The sequence below is a fragment of the Taeniopygia guttata genome, chromosome 6, assembly GCF_048771995.1.
Source record: "Taeniopygia guttata chromosome 6, bTaeGut7.mat, whole genome shotgun sequence".
In the NCBI taxonomy this organism is placed as follows: domain Eukaryota; kingdom Metazoa; phylum Chordata; class Aves; order Passeriformes; family Estrildidae; genus Taeniopygia; species Taeniopygia guttata.
In genome coordinates this window covers 1,470,538-1,486,170 of record NC_133031.1, presented here as the reverse complement: position 1 = coordinate 1,486,170, position 15,633 = coordinate 1,470,538, and the positions used below count along the sequence as shown (strand labels likewise).

The 15,633-nt window shown below is 40.2% G+C and overlaps 1 protein-coding gene across 2 annotated transcripts in view; it reads left to right on the top strand.

Moving 5' to 3' along the window:
- The window catches only part of CTNNA3 (catenin alpha 3), a 419,154-nt gene that overhangs the window by 302,041 nt on the left and 101,480 nt on the right, over positions 1 to 15,633 (top strand). For both annotated transcript variants that reach the window (XM_072930782.1, XM_030275560.4), the window contains exon 12: positions 15,333 to 15,533. In XM_072930782.1, coding sequence (XP_072786883.1) covers positions 15,333 to 15,533 — 201 coding nt within the window. The remainder of the gene's footprint in view (positions 1 to 15,332; positions 15,534 to 15,633) is intronic.

The window sequence follows — 15,633 nt, the reverse complement described above, 5'->3', positions numbered from 1 at the left end:
TTACAAATCATAACTTTTTAAAGAAAAGTAGTTATTAAATAGATGATTTATTTTTTTTTACCAAGTCTGATGAGCATTTCTTCCTCTGTCTCCAGCTGAATACATTTCCTAAGCTTAGTCTCCCGTGTTTTTCTTTGGTACTCAGTGGACAGAGAAGCTCATTTTGGGAGAGTGTGACTGCTTGTTCTAGATGATGCAGTCATTCTCTCATAAATACAGAAAACGCTTGCTGAGATTAGACTAATATAAAATATTATTAATTCTCCCCTTGATCTTCTGGTCTGATGTATTTCCTGTTGGTAGTGAGGTTTTTTAAATATGTAGCAGATCTGTAGCATTATCCAATTTTGTGCAATAGAGGCAGACCTTTCCTTAATTTCTTCAAAATTACTTTGCATCAGTCATTTAAAAAAAAAAACCTCTTATGTCTGTTTAGTTCCTCTGCCTTTTCACATCCCTAAATGCAATTACGTGCGAGTACTCTTCCAGGTTTTATAATGTTCTCTGAATATCACACAGCCTTCCTTATCTCTGCCCTGTGGTAGTTACTCTGCTGTTGAGCTGTTCTTCATTATACAGTGTCACATTCTGTGCAAAGGTATTCTTAAGAAATAACTTTCTTTATACTACCTGTCCTGTTAATGGCATATTCATTTATCCATGATTGTGTCATAGTCTACCCAGTGCTGGGCTTTTTTTTTCCCCCAGAACCTCAGGTAATCTGAAAGAATAATTTATAGTTGCCATAGGAGGCAGGCAGGCAGGATGGAAACAGGCCAAGATATGAAGGGGGTGTTAATATCTTTTTGTTACAGTTGAAGGGAGGAGAAGGCTCTGGGTTTTCAGTGTAAAACCCCTTTTCCTTGTTAGCAACAAAACCAGCAAACTTCAAGCTAAAGATAGCTTAATTTAACTTAATTTCTGACGGTTTGAGAGGGGAGGGTGCAGAGCAGCAGAGGTGGTTAATTTATTCTCCTCTGTTCATTGTGTCTGCTAACCAGTGGTTCTGCTTCTTTCAGGATCTGTGATGGTTCCCACTGATGACCACACATCAGCAAACTGTGTCCAAACTAATGTGGTAGTTATTCTGGAAAAACCTGTCCATCCCTATTAATTCTTCTCATATTCCATTGGAAGTTTAAGAAAGGCTTAAATATTTATTTAAAGCCAACTGCTGAAGTTCAGCTTAGAAGTTCTGAAAGGTTGTATCCAGTGTTGTAGCATTTTAAAGTTTAGAAACCATTTTTCAAGTGATTTCTCCTCATTTTATTCCTAAATTTTCTCGGTTCTTTAGTAGTGTGTATTTCCACTGAAAATTTCTTATTTCCTTCCTCTCCCACCCCAAAAATCTTCTAATTTCTTTCCTTTGAAGTTTATATTCTAAAACTTTCAGTGTCCTTCCTTCCTCCTTTTCTCATTAAGACCAGCTGAAAAAGCCTTCTGCAAGATGCCAGCAAAATGCTGTAAAACTTTAATGCTTTGTCTGCTTATTTAGGGTAGCCACTTGGAAACAGTGTATGACATCTCTGCCTTTTTTTTTTTTTTTTTTTAATGCACTTTATTGTGTTGTGGTTTTATTCAGTGATTCAGGAGTGTGTGTCAGTGCTCATAGTGCTGGACAGCTACACTGAGCCTGCATTATGGAAGGTGGTAGTCTGAGGTTACTGCAGCTTGCACTTCTGCAGGTGCAGCTTTATGTGCTTTACTGGTCACTTGTTTTTTGTCAAAATACGCAGTTCTGCTCAAGTCAGATACAAAGTTTTGGGTGTAATCAGATTAGATAATGTAATCAGATTAGATAATGTAATAATGCAGTAATTTTAATCTTTGTGGCTACTGAAATGCTCTTAGTCTGGACTCTGCGATTGAGATATCCAAGGGGCTCCCTAGCAGGGCTTGTTTGTAGAGGTAAGATCACCCTTTTGTGACATTGCTACATCTTTTATTATGTTAAAAAAACACCACTTGATGAGTAGCACTTCCGTGCATGGAAAGTCTGGGTCTCAGCATGGAAGTATTAATAGCATGAAGTTTTGGATTTTGACCAGGTTTTGTTTCACATAACTCTTGTTATGTGTTCACATGACACTTGTAGTCATTAAGGTGGTAATCTAGACAGTTGAAGTCACTCAAACTGCAAAATACACTGTAAATACTTAGGCAAGGAGTAGGGGAATGATTCTGATTTCTGTCTTGCTCATCTCTCTTGATATAATTTGTTTTCCATCAATAGTTGAAAGTTCTGGTTCTGTTTATTACCAGTTTTTCAGTCCATGTAGCATGTTTACAGATAAATCACAAAAATTTACAATTGCAGATTCACCCTTAGCGAATGGAAATCATGGGGAAAAAACCCAAACCAACAAGATGCTATTCAGAGACTTAAGATTAAATTTGATGTTGCCATGCTGGCCTTCTGGCACCTGCAATAGCAAATTTACTGTGCCTTGCTTTTTGTAGGAGAATAAGCATAAGAATTGAAGTTTAACATAAGAGATGCATGCACTTAATTGCAGTTCCAATGGGAAGGTAAATGACACTTGTACATCAAGTTTGTTCAGCCTGACTGTAATGTGCTTCAGGATAAATATGAATTTGCTAACCTAAAAATGGCCAAGCTCCTTCTTTGTTGTTCTCACCTGGCTTGTAAGAAAATAGCCTTAGATTTTTCCCTTTTTTTTAGCAATACTAAGAGCTGGATCTGTGTGTCACTGAGTGTGTGCAGTTTGTTCTGCACCACGCAGCTCTTAGCCCTTGATGACCCACCTGGAAACTCTGTCAAAACCATCATAATGCTTTGCCCTCGCTGGGGAAATCCTCTGCTTTTCCCTGCTCTTTCTTTTAAACTCTTTTTCTTCCATAACATTATAATAGGTGTCATTTCAACAATGTAGGGGTGTATCTTGTGGAGGAGTAGGAAGTTTAGTTGTGCTGCTTACTAAAATGGGTATTTTTTAATGGAAGTAAGGGCAAGAACTATTTGCAGCATCTTAGATATATCTTATCTATCAGATATTCTTTGGGAAATCACAGCATTATTTGCTTTAATTACTGCTGAGCTAGCATGCTTCTAGTGTTTTCTTAATTGACTTCAGCAATTTCTAGGCTCACCTGTAGTAACTAATTTATAGGTCAGTATTTTGTATAGGCTTGGGGTTTTTTTTTCACTACACATTTAAGTTCATTGACATTGAACTGGTTTGCTTAATTCACTGATCACTTGGTGCTGTGATACCATCTTCAGTTCTTTGTTGTCAGCTTTGACTGCCTGGAATGAGAAAAGACAAGAAAAATTCCCTTCTTCATTACTTTGGTGCTCTCCTTTTATATTGCTTTTGAAAGCATTGAATTGCACTATTTCAGAGCCAATCCCTGTGGAAATGCTGGCTTACAGAGTTGGAAAGACTGTCTGCTTGTTTCTGCCCCTTCTTTTGTCTTGTGTAAGAGGTAACACCAGTAAATCTGTCATTTATCCTGTGCCATCTCAGAGCTCTCTGGGAATAGCAGTTGAAAGCCTTTTAGAAATCCAGTGTACAGTTACCAGTGCAGTACTTACCTCACTTTTTGCTGGTGCCTCCAGTTTGTGACACACATCTTCCTACTCTATGGGGCTCATTGGACTCTGAATTATGCAATATTCCTGTCTCTCTCTGTTCTCTTTTATACAGTAGTTAATACCAGTTTACCAGCAGAAATACTTCATACAGCTTTCTGATTGCCCTGATTCCTCCCAGCTGCCTCACAAGTTACCACCACAGTCATCCATTTTTCTTACTCTGTTATAAAGATAAATAGAACTTGAAATGCTGCATGTCACAATGGATAGTTGGAGTAATTTTCAGTTTTCTTCAGAGGAATGCCTTCTTCCTGGAGATTTGTTGATGTCATGGTATCCATTTTGTTTTAATTTAAAATCTTGCATTGTCTCCTACCTCCCTTCAATATCCATATTCCATGTCCTTGCCTCAGAAGTAGCTTACAGTCCTGATACACTGATTTAAACGCAGATTGCTCTTGCAGCACTCCAGGCATAGACCCAAGAGCAAACATTACAGTGTGTTACACTTGTTTGGCCATGGGTGTGTTCTTGGGGACTGCTTGGTTAGGCATGTCATGTCCTGCCACTGGATCTGACCCTGCATCACAGGCTGATTTTGGGAACCATTCTGACAAGACTTGTCCCATGAAAACCTGCTATTCAAAATTAATATTTTATAAATCAAGATTTTCTGCACTTGTTAGTGAGGTTATGGGAACATTTTAGTGATGAACTTCTGGAGAGCTATAGAGGGGTAAGAGTGAATGGGATGCATGAAGTCACTGAGCAAGTAGGCAGGACTAAGGAGTTGGGTAGTGCAGTTCAACAGTGGACTTGGAATTTTGATGACTTGAGGATTTCATTCAGAAACCGAAATCTCATATTGAATTCCTGCTCTGTTCTTACCAAATTTCAGTAAGTTGTTGCTGAGTCTTTGTTAGCTGTGAGATTCATTTCTCATCACAAGCTTTGCAAACTACTGGTACCTTTCTCAAGTGTTTTGAAGGCTGATGCATTTAGAATTCACTTTGTATGGGATTTGGATGAGTTGAGATTTGGCAACCTTTGAAGCATGGTCTAGGATGCATGGGTTTGATGCAGATTTGGATTAATTTTTCATGTGTTTTATTTCCCAACAGGCTGCTTGCTAATGGCTTTCCAGCTGCAGCTGTGGCAATAGCTTTTAATGGTTTTGTGCAGCTTTGCAGGAATTGATTTGCTTGCTTTTTGTGATGAGGCCTACTGGAAGCATACACAAGTGTTCCCAGGAACTGGTATGAAAATAAGCACAACCAAATGGTAAGGGAAGATTTTGGTCAATGGTATTAAGAGTTTAAGGTGACAGTGCTACTGCAGTGCAGAATGTGGGACTCTGTGTCATGGATAAGATACAAAATCTTTATCTGGGAGAGCAGGATCCAGTTGTGTTGTAGTTCTGAAACTGGAGTGTGCTTTTATTACTGGGAGCAGCATGTCAAATCTGTCCTTTCAAAATGAAATGTTAGAAAACAGACTTGCACATGTACACAAGGTGAGCAAAAGCTAAGTCCCCTCTTGTGAGCCTGTTATCAAACAGTAGTATGCAAATGAGATTTTCTTGATAATCCAAAGGCAGCCTACCTTTGAAATCTCCAGCAGCCAGATAGGGCGTGCTTGTTTGCTTCAAACCTGGGAATCCTTAGCACCTGGGGGAGAAAAAAACAAGTGTGAAATCGAAGAGAGTGCTAATTGAGTATGTGGGTGCACCAAATCTGAGTTATGTCCTGACTTCTGTTGCCCATAAGTTTAGCAGATAGTTCAGATTTGATCCCAGAAATTTGATGGATGGTAGTGTAGTGAAACATAAAACACACCTCTCAGACTTATGTCCTCTGAAACCCAAACAAGTTGAAAACAAACCAGGAGCAACTGTCTTCCACCAAGAGCAAAAATGGTACCAGCTTAGACTTCAGTGGGAAAACTGATCTAATGAAGAGGCAGCTTTTCTCTGCAACTGAGAGACTTTTCAACATCAAACAACACAGTTTGCAGAGTGACCACCAGGAAAATGGACAAGTTTGTCACAGCTTTGCTACCAGTTTTGTAAGGGAGACTTGGGGTTTCCTACCCCAGTTGTCTCTTTTCAATGAAATGTTTTCTCTCTGTTAACACTTGTCCCTCTGTGCACTGGTTGTTGTATCAAAAAGTATTTACAGGTGTTGATCACTTGCTTAGTACAGCAGGTACAAAGCTGTAGCAAGAGAATATTATCATAAAGTCAGAATATTCACCTGAGCAATTATCTAAGAGTGGCAGATGGCTGTTATCTTTAAACAGTATTTTATAGACCAATGAAATAGCCACCATTTAACATAATAGTCTGCTTTGTTGCACACACTGTGAAACAGGTAATGCAGAGCTCTCCAATTTTACACTCCTGATCTTGCAGAAGGAAATAGATGATATATTATCACGTTTGTTAATTGTCTCCTCTCCCCAACCCAAGGAAATTAAATCTTTTGAAGGTAACAAATTGTCCAAACCTTCCAGCTGATGCAAAGACAGACATTCTCTAGTAATTGCACATTTCTTCTTATGCTGTTTTGGTCCAAACTGGAAAGATTGCCAGGTCTTCATGCTGTAGCATGTGCGCTGAAATTATGAACTAGGTTATCAGCTATGTATTGATTTGTATGATAGGTGCTATGAACTATTTCCCTGTAATCTGCCTAGTTATTTCTCTGCTCCAAAGACTTTTCCTTTCCAATGAGGTATGTCTCAGTGTAATTCCTGGCATAAACTAATTATTTCAGATAATCCTTTACTCGGAGATCATTGCTTTTTCCATTTTAGACTTAAAGATTTATGATTTATCAAGGCCTTTCTGAGTTTTTAAGAGATATTTTCATGAAGTTAGGCAATATTTTAGCTAGATTTGGATTATGAATGTGGAACTTAAAAAGCAAAATAAATTTTCCATTTCCCAGCCACAGAAGGGCAGAAACCAAATTTATTTATGCCCTGTTTAGGGCCAGCTCATATTTTACCTAGGGCAATAAAAGTGCAGACTTCAGTTCTTTCTCTTTTGGCAGAGCAAATGGTATGGAAAATTGAATCTCAACTTTCATAGCACTGAGAATACATTTTTTTTTTTTTTTGGTAGCTTCTATCTGCTTTAATTAATTGGGTGTTTAAGTAACTCTGCATTGAAACTGGGCAGGCAGGTGAGGCACAAAAGACCAAGCCAGGGCTTGTAGAGCATTTTATTTTTTGTGGGACAAAAATTTGTTGTATGTAAGTTGTCTGCTTACATGCTGAAGGAGAGTGCTCTCATGTAGCTCCGAATTCTCCTGCAGACAATTCCAGCAAGCTGCTGCAAAACTAATGGCAGTGAAGAAATAAATTACCAGGAAAAGTCTCCCCTGTTCTGTAGTTCATCTCCTGGAAAAAAAAGCCTCCCAGAATTTTTACCTGAGGTTTATAAAAGTGACAGAAAGGGAAACTGTCTCCTGTATTTTTTGAGAGGGAATGTTCTGAGGAGGATAATGAATGCTCTGGCTGTGCAGTGTGGTGGAAATGAAGGGAACAGGCCCAGACTGAGTATAAAGAAAATGTTATCCTGTGTAGTTTTTGAGCTGACTGGCACATACTAAGGGAAAATGTGACAGAATTTTGTAAGGCAAATAATTCTCCATTATCCAGTAGCTAAAATGAAGAGTGAAAGGTAATTATTGCATCTAAGATAACAAGCTCAAAAGAAAAGTCTAAGTTAAGGCTGCCAGTCAGTGGCAAATGTTCTGAACAATTGTATGTCAGAGTCTGTAAAAAGCCTTGCTGATGTGGAAGAGGCGTGTTCCAGTCATTTGGGGACTCTGGTGTGCCCCTGCTCCTTTGGCTGGCAGTTCTTACTGTTCTTCCCTCTCTATCACAGAATCCCAAAACCATTGTGGTTGGAAGGGATATGCAGGTCTAGTCTGTCCTGCTGCTCACAGCTGGGTCTGTATTGTATTCAGACCAAGAGCAGCCTCTCCGAGTTCTTTATTCTGGTGAATCCCATTATCTTTGCAGTGATTCCCCATCTCTCACACCCTAGACCTCAGCAGCTTCATTTTGTTACTGCTCATTTGCCAGCCTCCCACTGAAGAAATGAAAAACCAGGGACAATTACCCTGTTAATGCAGAATTAAGGTTACGTGGCGATGTTTTTCTAGTATTCTGCATTCACTAAAATACCTAAAAAGCATTGTCAGAGGAGAAGGATGTATGCTGATTACCTCATAGCTTCTTGGATCTGTATGGAAGCACTTTAAATAAAATGTTTACACCTAATACAGTCTTAGCTACTTTTTGAAGCAATCTAGAAAAGCTGGGTGTATAAAGCAGGTTAGTTGAAGCAGGACTTGCTATGGAAGATGAAATGGGGACTATTTGTCAGTTTTTGAGCAGATTTAGATTGGAGAATCATTGAGTGCTCTGGGCTGGAAGGGGCCTTGTAACCCATCTAGCTCCAGACTCCTGCCTTGGCCATCAGCTAGACCCAGTGGCACATGTAGCATGAGAATTCTAACATAAATAACTGCACATTGACCTATCAGTCTCCCTGCTGTAGTTGAGGCAGAAAAAGGTTTCTTAGTCTATTTTCCTAGAAGAAGGTTTGCTGCCTCATGTTGGCCCAGTGGTGTTCTGGTCATTGTTATCAGGGGTTAATGTGGTCAAATCAAGGTTGAAGGGGTTTATTCCATTGTACTTCAAGAAGCTGAAGTTGATGAATTTGTTAAGGTAAATTACTCTCTTGGAAGCAATTCACTGGTTTTGATTATAGCTACTTTGGTGAAGAGAATGCTCTTCTAGGAGAGAGTTTTACTAAGATCATGATTACCTGGGTTATCAACATTACAATTACATAGATTCATAGCTGAGACATGGCTAGTCTGAGTAAAATTTGCTATGTTTATTCTGGAATTTAGTAGCAGTTGAAAAGGAGCAGGAAGGCATATTGCAAACACAGTTTTTGGTTACAATGATTTCTAGGGATTAAACAAGAACACTTGATTTTATTTACTCTCCATTGTCTCTTTTTCTGTCCATTTCCAATGCCTTGTTTTTCCCTTCTGGTCCTACAGAGCCAGCAGCATATTAGAGTATGAATACATAAAAATTTTTATATTGCCTCTGTACATGGTGGAGGGGAATTATGAACCATCTCTTGTAAGTTTAGAATAAAAACTGAGCTAAGGTTCTTAGGTAATTGTAGGCAGAGAAGAGAAGTGGGCACATCTGAGTCCCAGGCCCTTGCAGACCTTTACCATGTGTATGTGGAGGATGAGGTGAGTTGTCCTAAAATCAGTAATTTCTTCAGCTGACACAAGGAGGGTGTGTTTAAAAGGACTGGCCAAATGAAGGGGCTGGGGCCAAGCTCTGTGAGTATGTGTCACCCCTGCATGTTTCTGGGGAAGTGTTTTCCTTGGGCTTGCAGCCCAGGGGACAGCTGAAGTCTGGACTTGGCGAAGTGACCCCTGCCCAGCTGGATATGTTGACATTTTTGCTTTTTCTGGCTTCCCTTTACCTCTGTCCTGTCCCAGTGTTCATGCTTCTGGTCTGCTTCTTGTCTGCCTGTGCTCTCTCCAGATCCTTACCTGGATCCAGGCTGGCCTGTGTGCTTCCACTGGGAACTTCCCTGTTGGCAGAGCTCTCTGAACTTGGCTTGTGTGAAGCTTTAGGAGAGGGGAGAGACACTGAAACATTCTGAGAGTCTAAGCTGGTGCTTCCTTCATTTCCCCAAGGTCCTGGAATACATCTGGATGCTGAATGGGGAAGCTGATAATCCAGAAACCTGTCTGGAGGCTGAATTTTGTGTCCATGAAATGGAGGGCAAGGATTTGAAGCAGAAGCAGTTTACATATCAAATCAAATGTTCTGTATTTGTGTTAAAAGAAATGAGGGAAAGAAATCAAACTCTGGAAGGGATTAATATTACTGTAAGATTCTCACTCGTGCAGGGAGAGAAATTTTCTGTAATGTGAAACCTTTATCAGCTAGTTAAACTGATAATTTTGGGTTGCCAACTCTGTAATTAGTAGATACTTATTTAAGACATATTTTTATACTTTATTTCTGTTTTGGTGGTGCTGTGGCAGAGAATTTTGGGTGGGTTTGGTTTTACTGTGTGGGTTGGGTTGTTTTTATTTATGGGGTTTTTCTGTGGGTTTTTTTGTGATTTTTTATTTTAGCTTTCATGAGTTTAGATATTGACATTTTAGATTCATTCATGCATATGTGAATGAAAATGAGCCTTAAGGAGAAGCTGCCAACTCAATCAATGCTTTGTTTGTCCTAAGGTAAAATTTGGACGAAATACACACTTTAGTTAGTATTTTCTGAAAACAGAAGTAAAGCCAATGTTTCAGACTGCAAGTTGAAGTTTCTAAAAACATGAAGATTTTGTCTATTTTCGCTGAAAAATAATCTGGAGGGACTTGCACAGATAATGATAGATCCTGAAGGACATTGCCTAGAGGGGTACCTTTATGCTCTTCCCTCTTTCCTCTTCTCAGTCATCTTCCATCCTTTTTCTTCTGTTGGCTTTTGGCTTGCAGCCTCCAGCTCACTGTTATAGACAGACACCATATTTCTGTCTTATGTCCTGTGGTGTACTGGATACTCTTAGATTTTACTTTTTTTTCCAAGTTAGCCTACTGTTTCCTGGACCACTCTGGCAAAATTTTGGAGATGTATTCCTTCAGGAAAATCTGTCCCATTAACATGAGGCATGCCTGTTCCCTTGGGAGCCTTCTCATGTAAGTGCTTGATCTTTCTTGGCATCACAATTCCCCTTTCAGAGGGAGGTTATAGTTAAATAGTGCTGAAAAAGTCTGCACAAAGGGAATAATAAATTAATTTTCTCTGGCACCTAGAAACAACAGGATTTGCACTTCACAGGTGATTTTTTCAAATGTTTCCCTATGCTCATAATGGAGAAACTATTTTTTCCCCTTATATCAAGTCCCAAGTTTCCTTTACTTTCCTGCTGAGCAATTGCCTGTTGGTGCCTTTGTCCAGCTTGTCAGGGTTGGTCTGGGTGTCAGCCCTGTCCTCTGGAGTATGAGCCAGCTGGGCTGTCTGCTCCATGTCACCTCCAGCCTGCTCAGGATGTGCTCTGAGTCTGGCCTTAGACGGCCCCAGCCTCCCCATGCCCCTTCCTAAGGAGCAGCCATCAGCTTTGTCCCGCTGCCTGCTCCTCAGTGAGCCTGCAGGGCTGTCACCTGCCCAGGTACTGCCACCCTCCCTTCCCTGTGGGAGGGCTGGGGACACAAGTGTCCTTCAAGTCAGGGGTGACCAGAGCACTGCCCCCATCCCCAGAGCCACTCCTTCCTCGCTGAAAGCAGTGAGTTTGTCCATGCTTGGCCCCAGCAGTACATCAGTACTGTTTGTCCCTAATAATCATGTCCTTCTGGTGCCTGGAAATTTTCCCTTGAGGTCTTGCACCATAATTTTTACAGGCACTGAGGTGAAGCCTTAGCCTGTAGCTTTCTGGATGCTCCTTGCTTTTTAAGCCAGAAAATAGACACTTCATGCTTCTTATGTTATGGCTCTGTGTGTCTAAAACAGGAAAGTTTTGGAAGCATAAACGCATTTGGCTAAATCCCAGGTAATTAGGAGCCCTGCCTGTCGGTACCACCCTTGGTCTGAGACAGAATGACGGAGTTGTTAGATGGGTTAGCAACAAACAATATTAGAAATTAACATTTAGTTTCTTAGATTTGGCAGATGAGGAATGTTTAGCTAATACAATTAGGAAAGAAAGGATATGTGTTTTCCTTGATCTAAGTAATTATTTTTCTGTACTTTTCTATTAATTTAAAAATTCTTCTCTTGAAATTGCCAGAAACTTTGGACATTAAGTGATTACCAGTGATTTTATTTCTGAATAGTGACTAAGACAGTGTCTTGCTTGTAGAATATAGGTATTTTATTAAAAGAGCTGCAAGTGCCAAGAAAATCTGTTTCGTAAGATTGCTGATGGAAATTTAGCCTTGGGTGTTGTCTGAACTTCAGTATGTAGCAAAAAGGTGGGAATTAGATTAACTTGGGGTTTTTTTGTTTTGTTTTGGTGTTTTTTCCTGTCTGAATACAAGAAAGGTGGTAACAGGGAGTTGTATACTGGGACTTGCACTTTCCGCTTAATTGCTTTAAGTTCTCTTAACTTTAGCACTAAAACTTGCTTAATCTGTGTATGGATTACCATTCTTCTTACCATTCATTTGATGTCACGTATCTTTCTGGAGTTCATCAAAGCATTTTTAGTCTGTGGGAGTGTGTCTTTTGCCGTACTAGATAGTGCCTTTATTGGAAAACTTGGAATCCTTTTCTGATGAGCACTCTAAGGTAGCATGCCAGGGGAATAGGAGTTATCTGAAAGGAAACTGCCTTTTTGTACAAAGCTTCTGTGCTTCCCATTTTATCATGTCAACAGATGGGAAAAGATAGAAATAATTTTTTAGCTACACTATCACTGCATAGATTCCTAATTTTATGGTTTAGGTCTTGCAGAAAAGTAATGTTGTATTTTCTGTCTTTGGGAGACCAAATTGATAATCCTTCTTCATGTATTAAATTTTTAAAATTTTTGGTAAGTATTTTGCTTTTCTTTTTTCATAATGTCTCCATTTAGTTCACAATTTAAATTTTTTTTTAGCTGAGTAGAGAAACTTGAATTAAAGTGCTTCAACTGAGGCCATATCAGTGCCAAGTGGAGTGGAAGGGCATCACCTGTCTTTTTCTTGGATGACATGCAGAGGAAGAGCTATTGATTTTGTCCCAGAGACAGTCTGAGTCATGGCTTTGTCAGACAGCTTTATTAGCCATTGGTTAGCTCAGCTGAGATATGATTTTTGGCCATTTTTGACTAATACCAAAATCCCAGAGGGAAATCAGAAGGTGCAGTTCACTGCCTCTGATAATTGCTGTGGCAACCGTGGCTATCTGACAATTTCCTTAAACATCTATCAATCCACTGTTACAATTAACTCTTCTGTTAGACATTGACTCATGACAAAGAGATGGTCCATCATCCTTTTCTGCTTTGGGTAAAGTAAGATACTTGGCTGAAAATCAAAAGTTGACCTAATGCATTTGTTATAGGAGGAGGCAGTATCTGTAAGAAAGATAGAGGCTTAACCAATCTTAGCTGGACTGTGATCAGTGGTGTTCCTTTTCTATTAGATCTCCTAAGGCTAATGTATAATCTTACTTGTGCCTTGGGAAAATGAAGCTAAGCAAAGTTTTATTGATTGTGGAATAGCTCATCTGGGAAGAGCTGTAGAGCATTGTGAGAGGCCGGGGTTATTCAGCACGTGCAGCTGGGCAGTGCCCGTGCTGGGGACACACTCACTTGTGATGTCTGTGTGTGCAGATTGCTGCCAAGGACTTGGGCATGTGACACACAGATGGATGGCATCAGACAGGTTCCCTGTGCCTCCTGTGTGTGGGCATGGACAGATGGAGCAAGAAAACCTTGCATTGCTTTTCTAGTACGAGGTGGATAGACAATACAAAATTAATAAAATCTGTATCCCTCTTTGTTGTCTTTAAACACAGTATCTGACAGCATACATCGCAGTCTAATTTATATCCAATTTTAAAATGGCTTAAAAGTAGTCTTGTCACGCATACAGGTCTAATTCAATTTCTGTTGAGATCTGGTGTCAAGTTTGCTGTTCCACAAAAGTGGTGTTTGTGACATCCCTTAGATAGGTTGGGAAGCAGGGAGCTTTCCACTATGTGTTCCATTCATACAATATGTCCATGAGACCATGGGCAGGTTTGGGGTTTTTTTTGTTTGTTTTTTTTTTTAATGGCCTTGAGATTCATATTGTATGAAATAACCAGCTAACTGTTATCTTCAATTATGGAGGTTTTGCTTGGTAGGTCCTGGAAAAGCCTTGCCTTTCTGTTAAGGATTAAGCCCTTAAATTGCTGTCTTTGCTGGACAGTAAAAAGCAGTGTATTCTTCACAGCAAGGCCCTTAAAGTGTTGGTTGTACTATCCATTCTGTCATTGTCTCTGCTAACACATAGACAGTATTAAAACAAATACAATGGTGGCCTGTACTGCTTCATTTTGGTTGTAACTATGGCTTTTTTAGTTGTTTCTCCTGCGTTCTGTGCATGTCAGACCTCTCTCTCCATCGTTGTGCACATAGACAGACTGGTTTGTTTGGAAGCCTCCCCCTCCTCTGGCAAGTCTGTACACAGGAAGAGAAGCCTGGAAAGGGAAAAAAGTGTGACATAACTTGTGCAGCACAGGTTGGAGCCTGGAACATCTTTGTGCACCTGCTCATTTGGCCCCTTCTTTCCAGCTGGACGTGTTGTGTTTGACACTGGAGGAGCTGAGGGAGCTGCCAGTGCTCTGAATGCCCTCTTTGCATGGAGCTGTCAGTCTGTGGGTGCAGCTACCAAACCTGCACATGCTGAACACACAGTGCTGACGAAGTCAGCATTGCTAAACTCTTCTTTTTCTGCACTCTGTGGAGGTGGTGACATGGATCTGAAAAGGATAAGGATGTTTTTTGTTTACAGAGGCATTCTGTGATGCAGCCATTTCATAAACTGAACTAGAATTCATAGGTTTTTGCATAGGCAAAATCCCAAGGTAGTCATGCCAGACCCAGTTAGTAGTTTAGGCTTACCTAATAGTGTGTTTTATCTGTCCAAGTTACTGTGATTGTCTAATTTATTGGATAACATAAAACATAATTTAATACTCATGTACAGAATGGCAGTCATGTGAATTAACAAGGAACCTGTAAGCTCTGAATTAATTCAAGGCTTAGTGCAAGGAAAGTTTCACTGATACTTCTGAAGATGGATCAGATCTATTACCTTCACAAAATGTACTTCTAATGTTCTCGTCGTACACTCTCTTGTGAGACAAAGCAGATTGCAGATCTGTGTAGGAAAGGAAATTCAATACCAGCACTAATGGGGAAGTTTTTAGGAGGTATTTAAGCTTTATAGCAGTAAACATATTATCATTTTAAGACATACTTTATGATACTACCTTTGTACCATAAGTTTAATTTTATATTTGTATTACTTTACCTGAAAAAAAGGGAGTATGTCCTTCAATATTGGTTGTATAGATGGAAATATTAATGTACCACATAACTGTTCTCTCTGTAGTTCTTGACATTATTGTCTTCTAGCTTGATTTGAATCCTTACTCGTGCATGTTATGCTTTGGTTTAGGACCAGTCTTTAGTGTCAGTATTTTTTCCTTTGTCTTTGTCCTTCCTTCTGATGTTTTTTTCCCCATTTCTATATATTTGAGTATTAAAGAATGGTGTGGTAAGTACAAATTGCCAGTGGAAAAATTTATATCTAGAAAGATAGAAGGGTGATAATGTACTTCAGAGTTTGATTTGGCATGAGCATCCTAAGGCTTCAATGTAAAAGAAGTTAGTTTAGTTGTCAGGCAATTGTCATTGGAGACTCATCTCATTATGGGAAGATGTTGTCACAGCGGCTTAAGAAGGTTTCAACAATAAAGTAGAAGCTTTAATAATTTTTTCTTTATTTTGAAAATATTTACTTTGTATGTAAGATTTGTGGTTTCCGTATTTTTGTAGCACTTTCTGACTCGGTATTTTATTGTTGCTCTTGCTTATAGGGGAGTGTTACAGTGGCTTTGAATTCTCGGAATCAGTAAATGGTTAGAGAACTTTCAGGCAGCTCAGTGTAGGTTTGCCACTGTAAGTTTTGCAGCCTGCTGAGCTGTGTGAGCGGTGTGGTGCTAAAGCAGTGCTTTGTTCCCGCAGAGAGCCACATCCTGGAGGACGTGAACCGCTGCATCGTGGCGCTGCGGGAGCAGGACGCCGAGGGCCTGGAGCGCGCCGCGGGCGCCATTCGCGGCCGCGCTGCCAGGGTCGCGCACGTGGTGGCGGGGGAGATGGACAACTACGAGCCAGGAGCCTACACCCAGCGGGTCATGGGGCACGTGCAGCATCTCTCCGGGGCTGGTAAGGCCGAGCGTGGAGCTCTTGTGACGTCTCACCTTTTCTTGGTACGCTGCGTTGAGCGTGAATCCTGTGGGTCACTGGTGGAACGCACGGGTGGCGC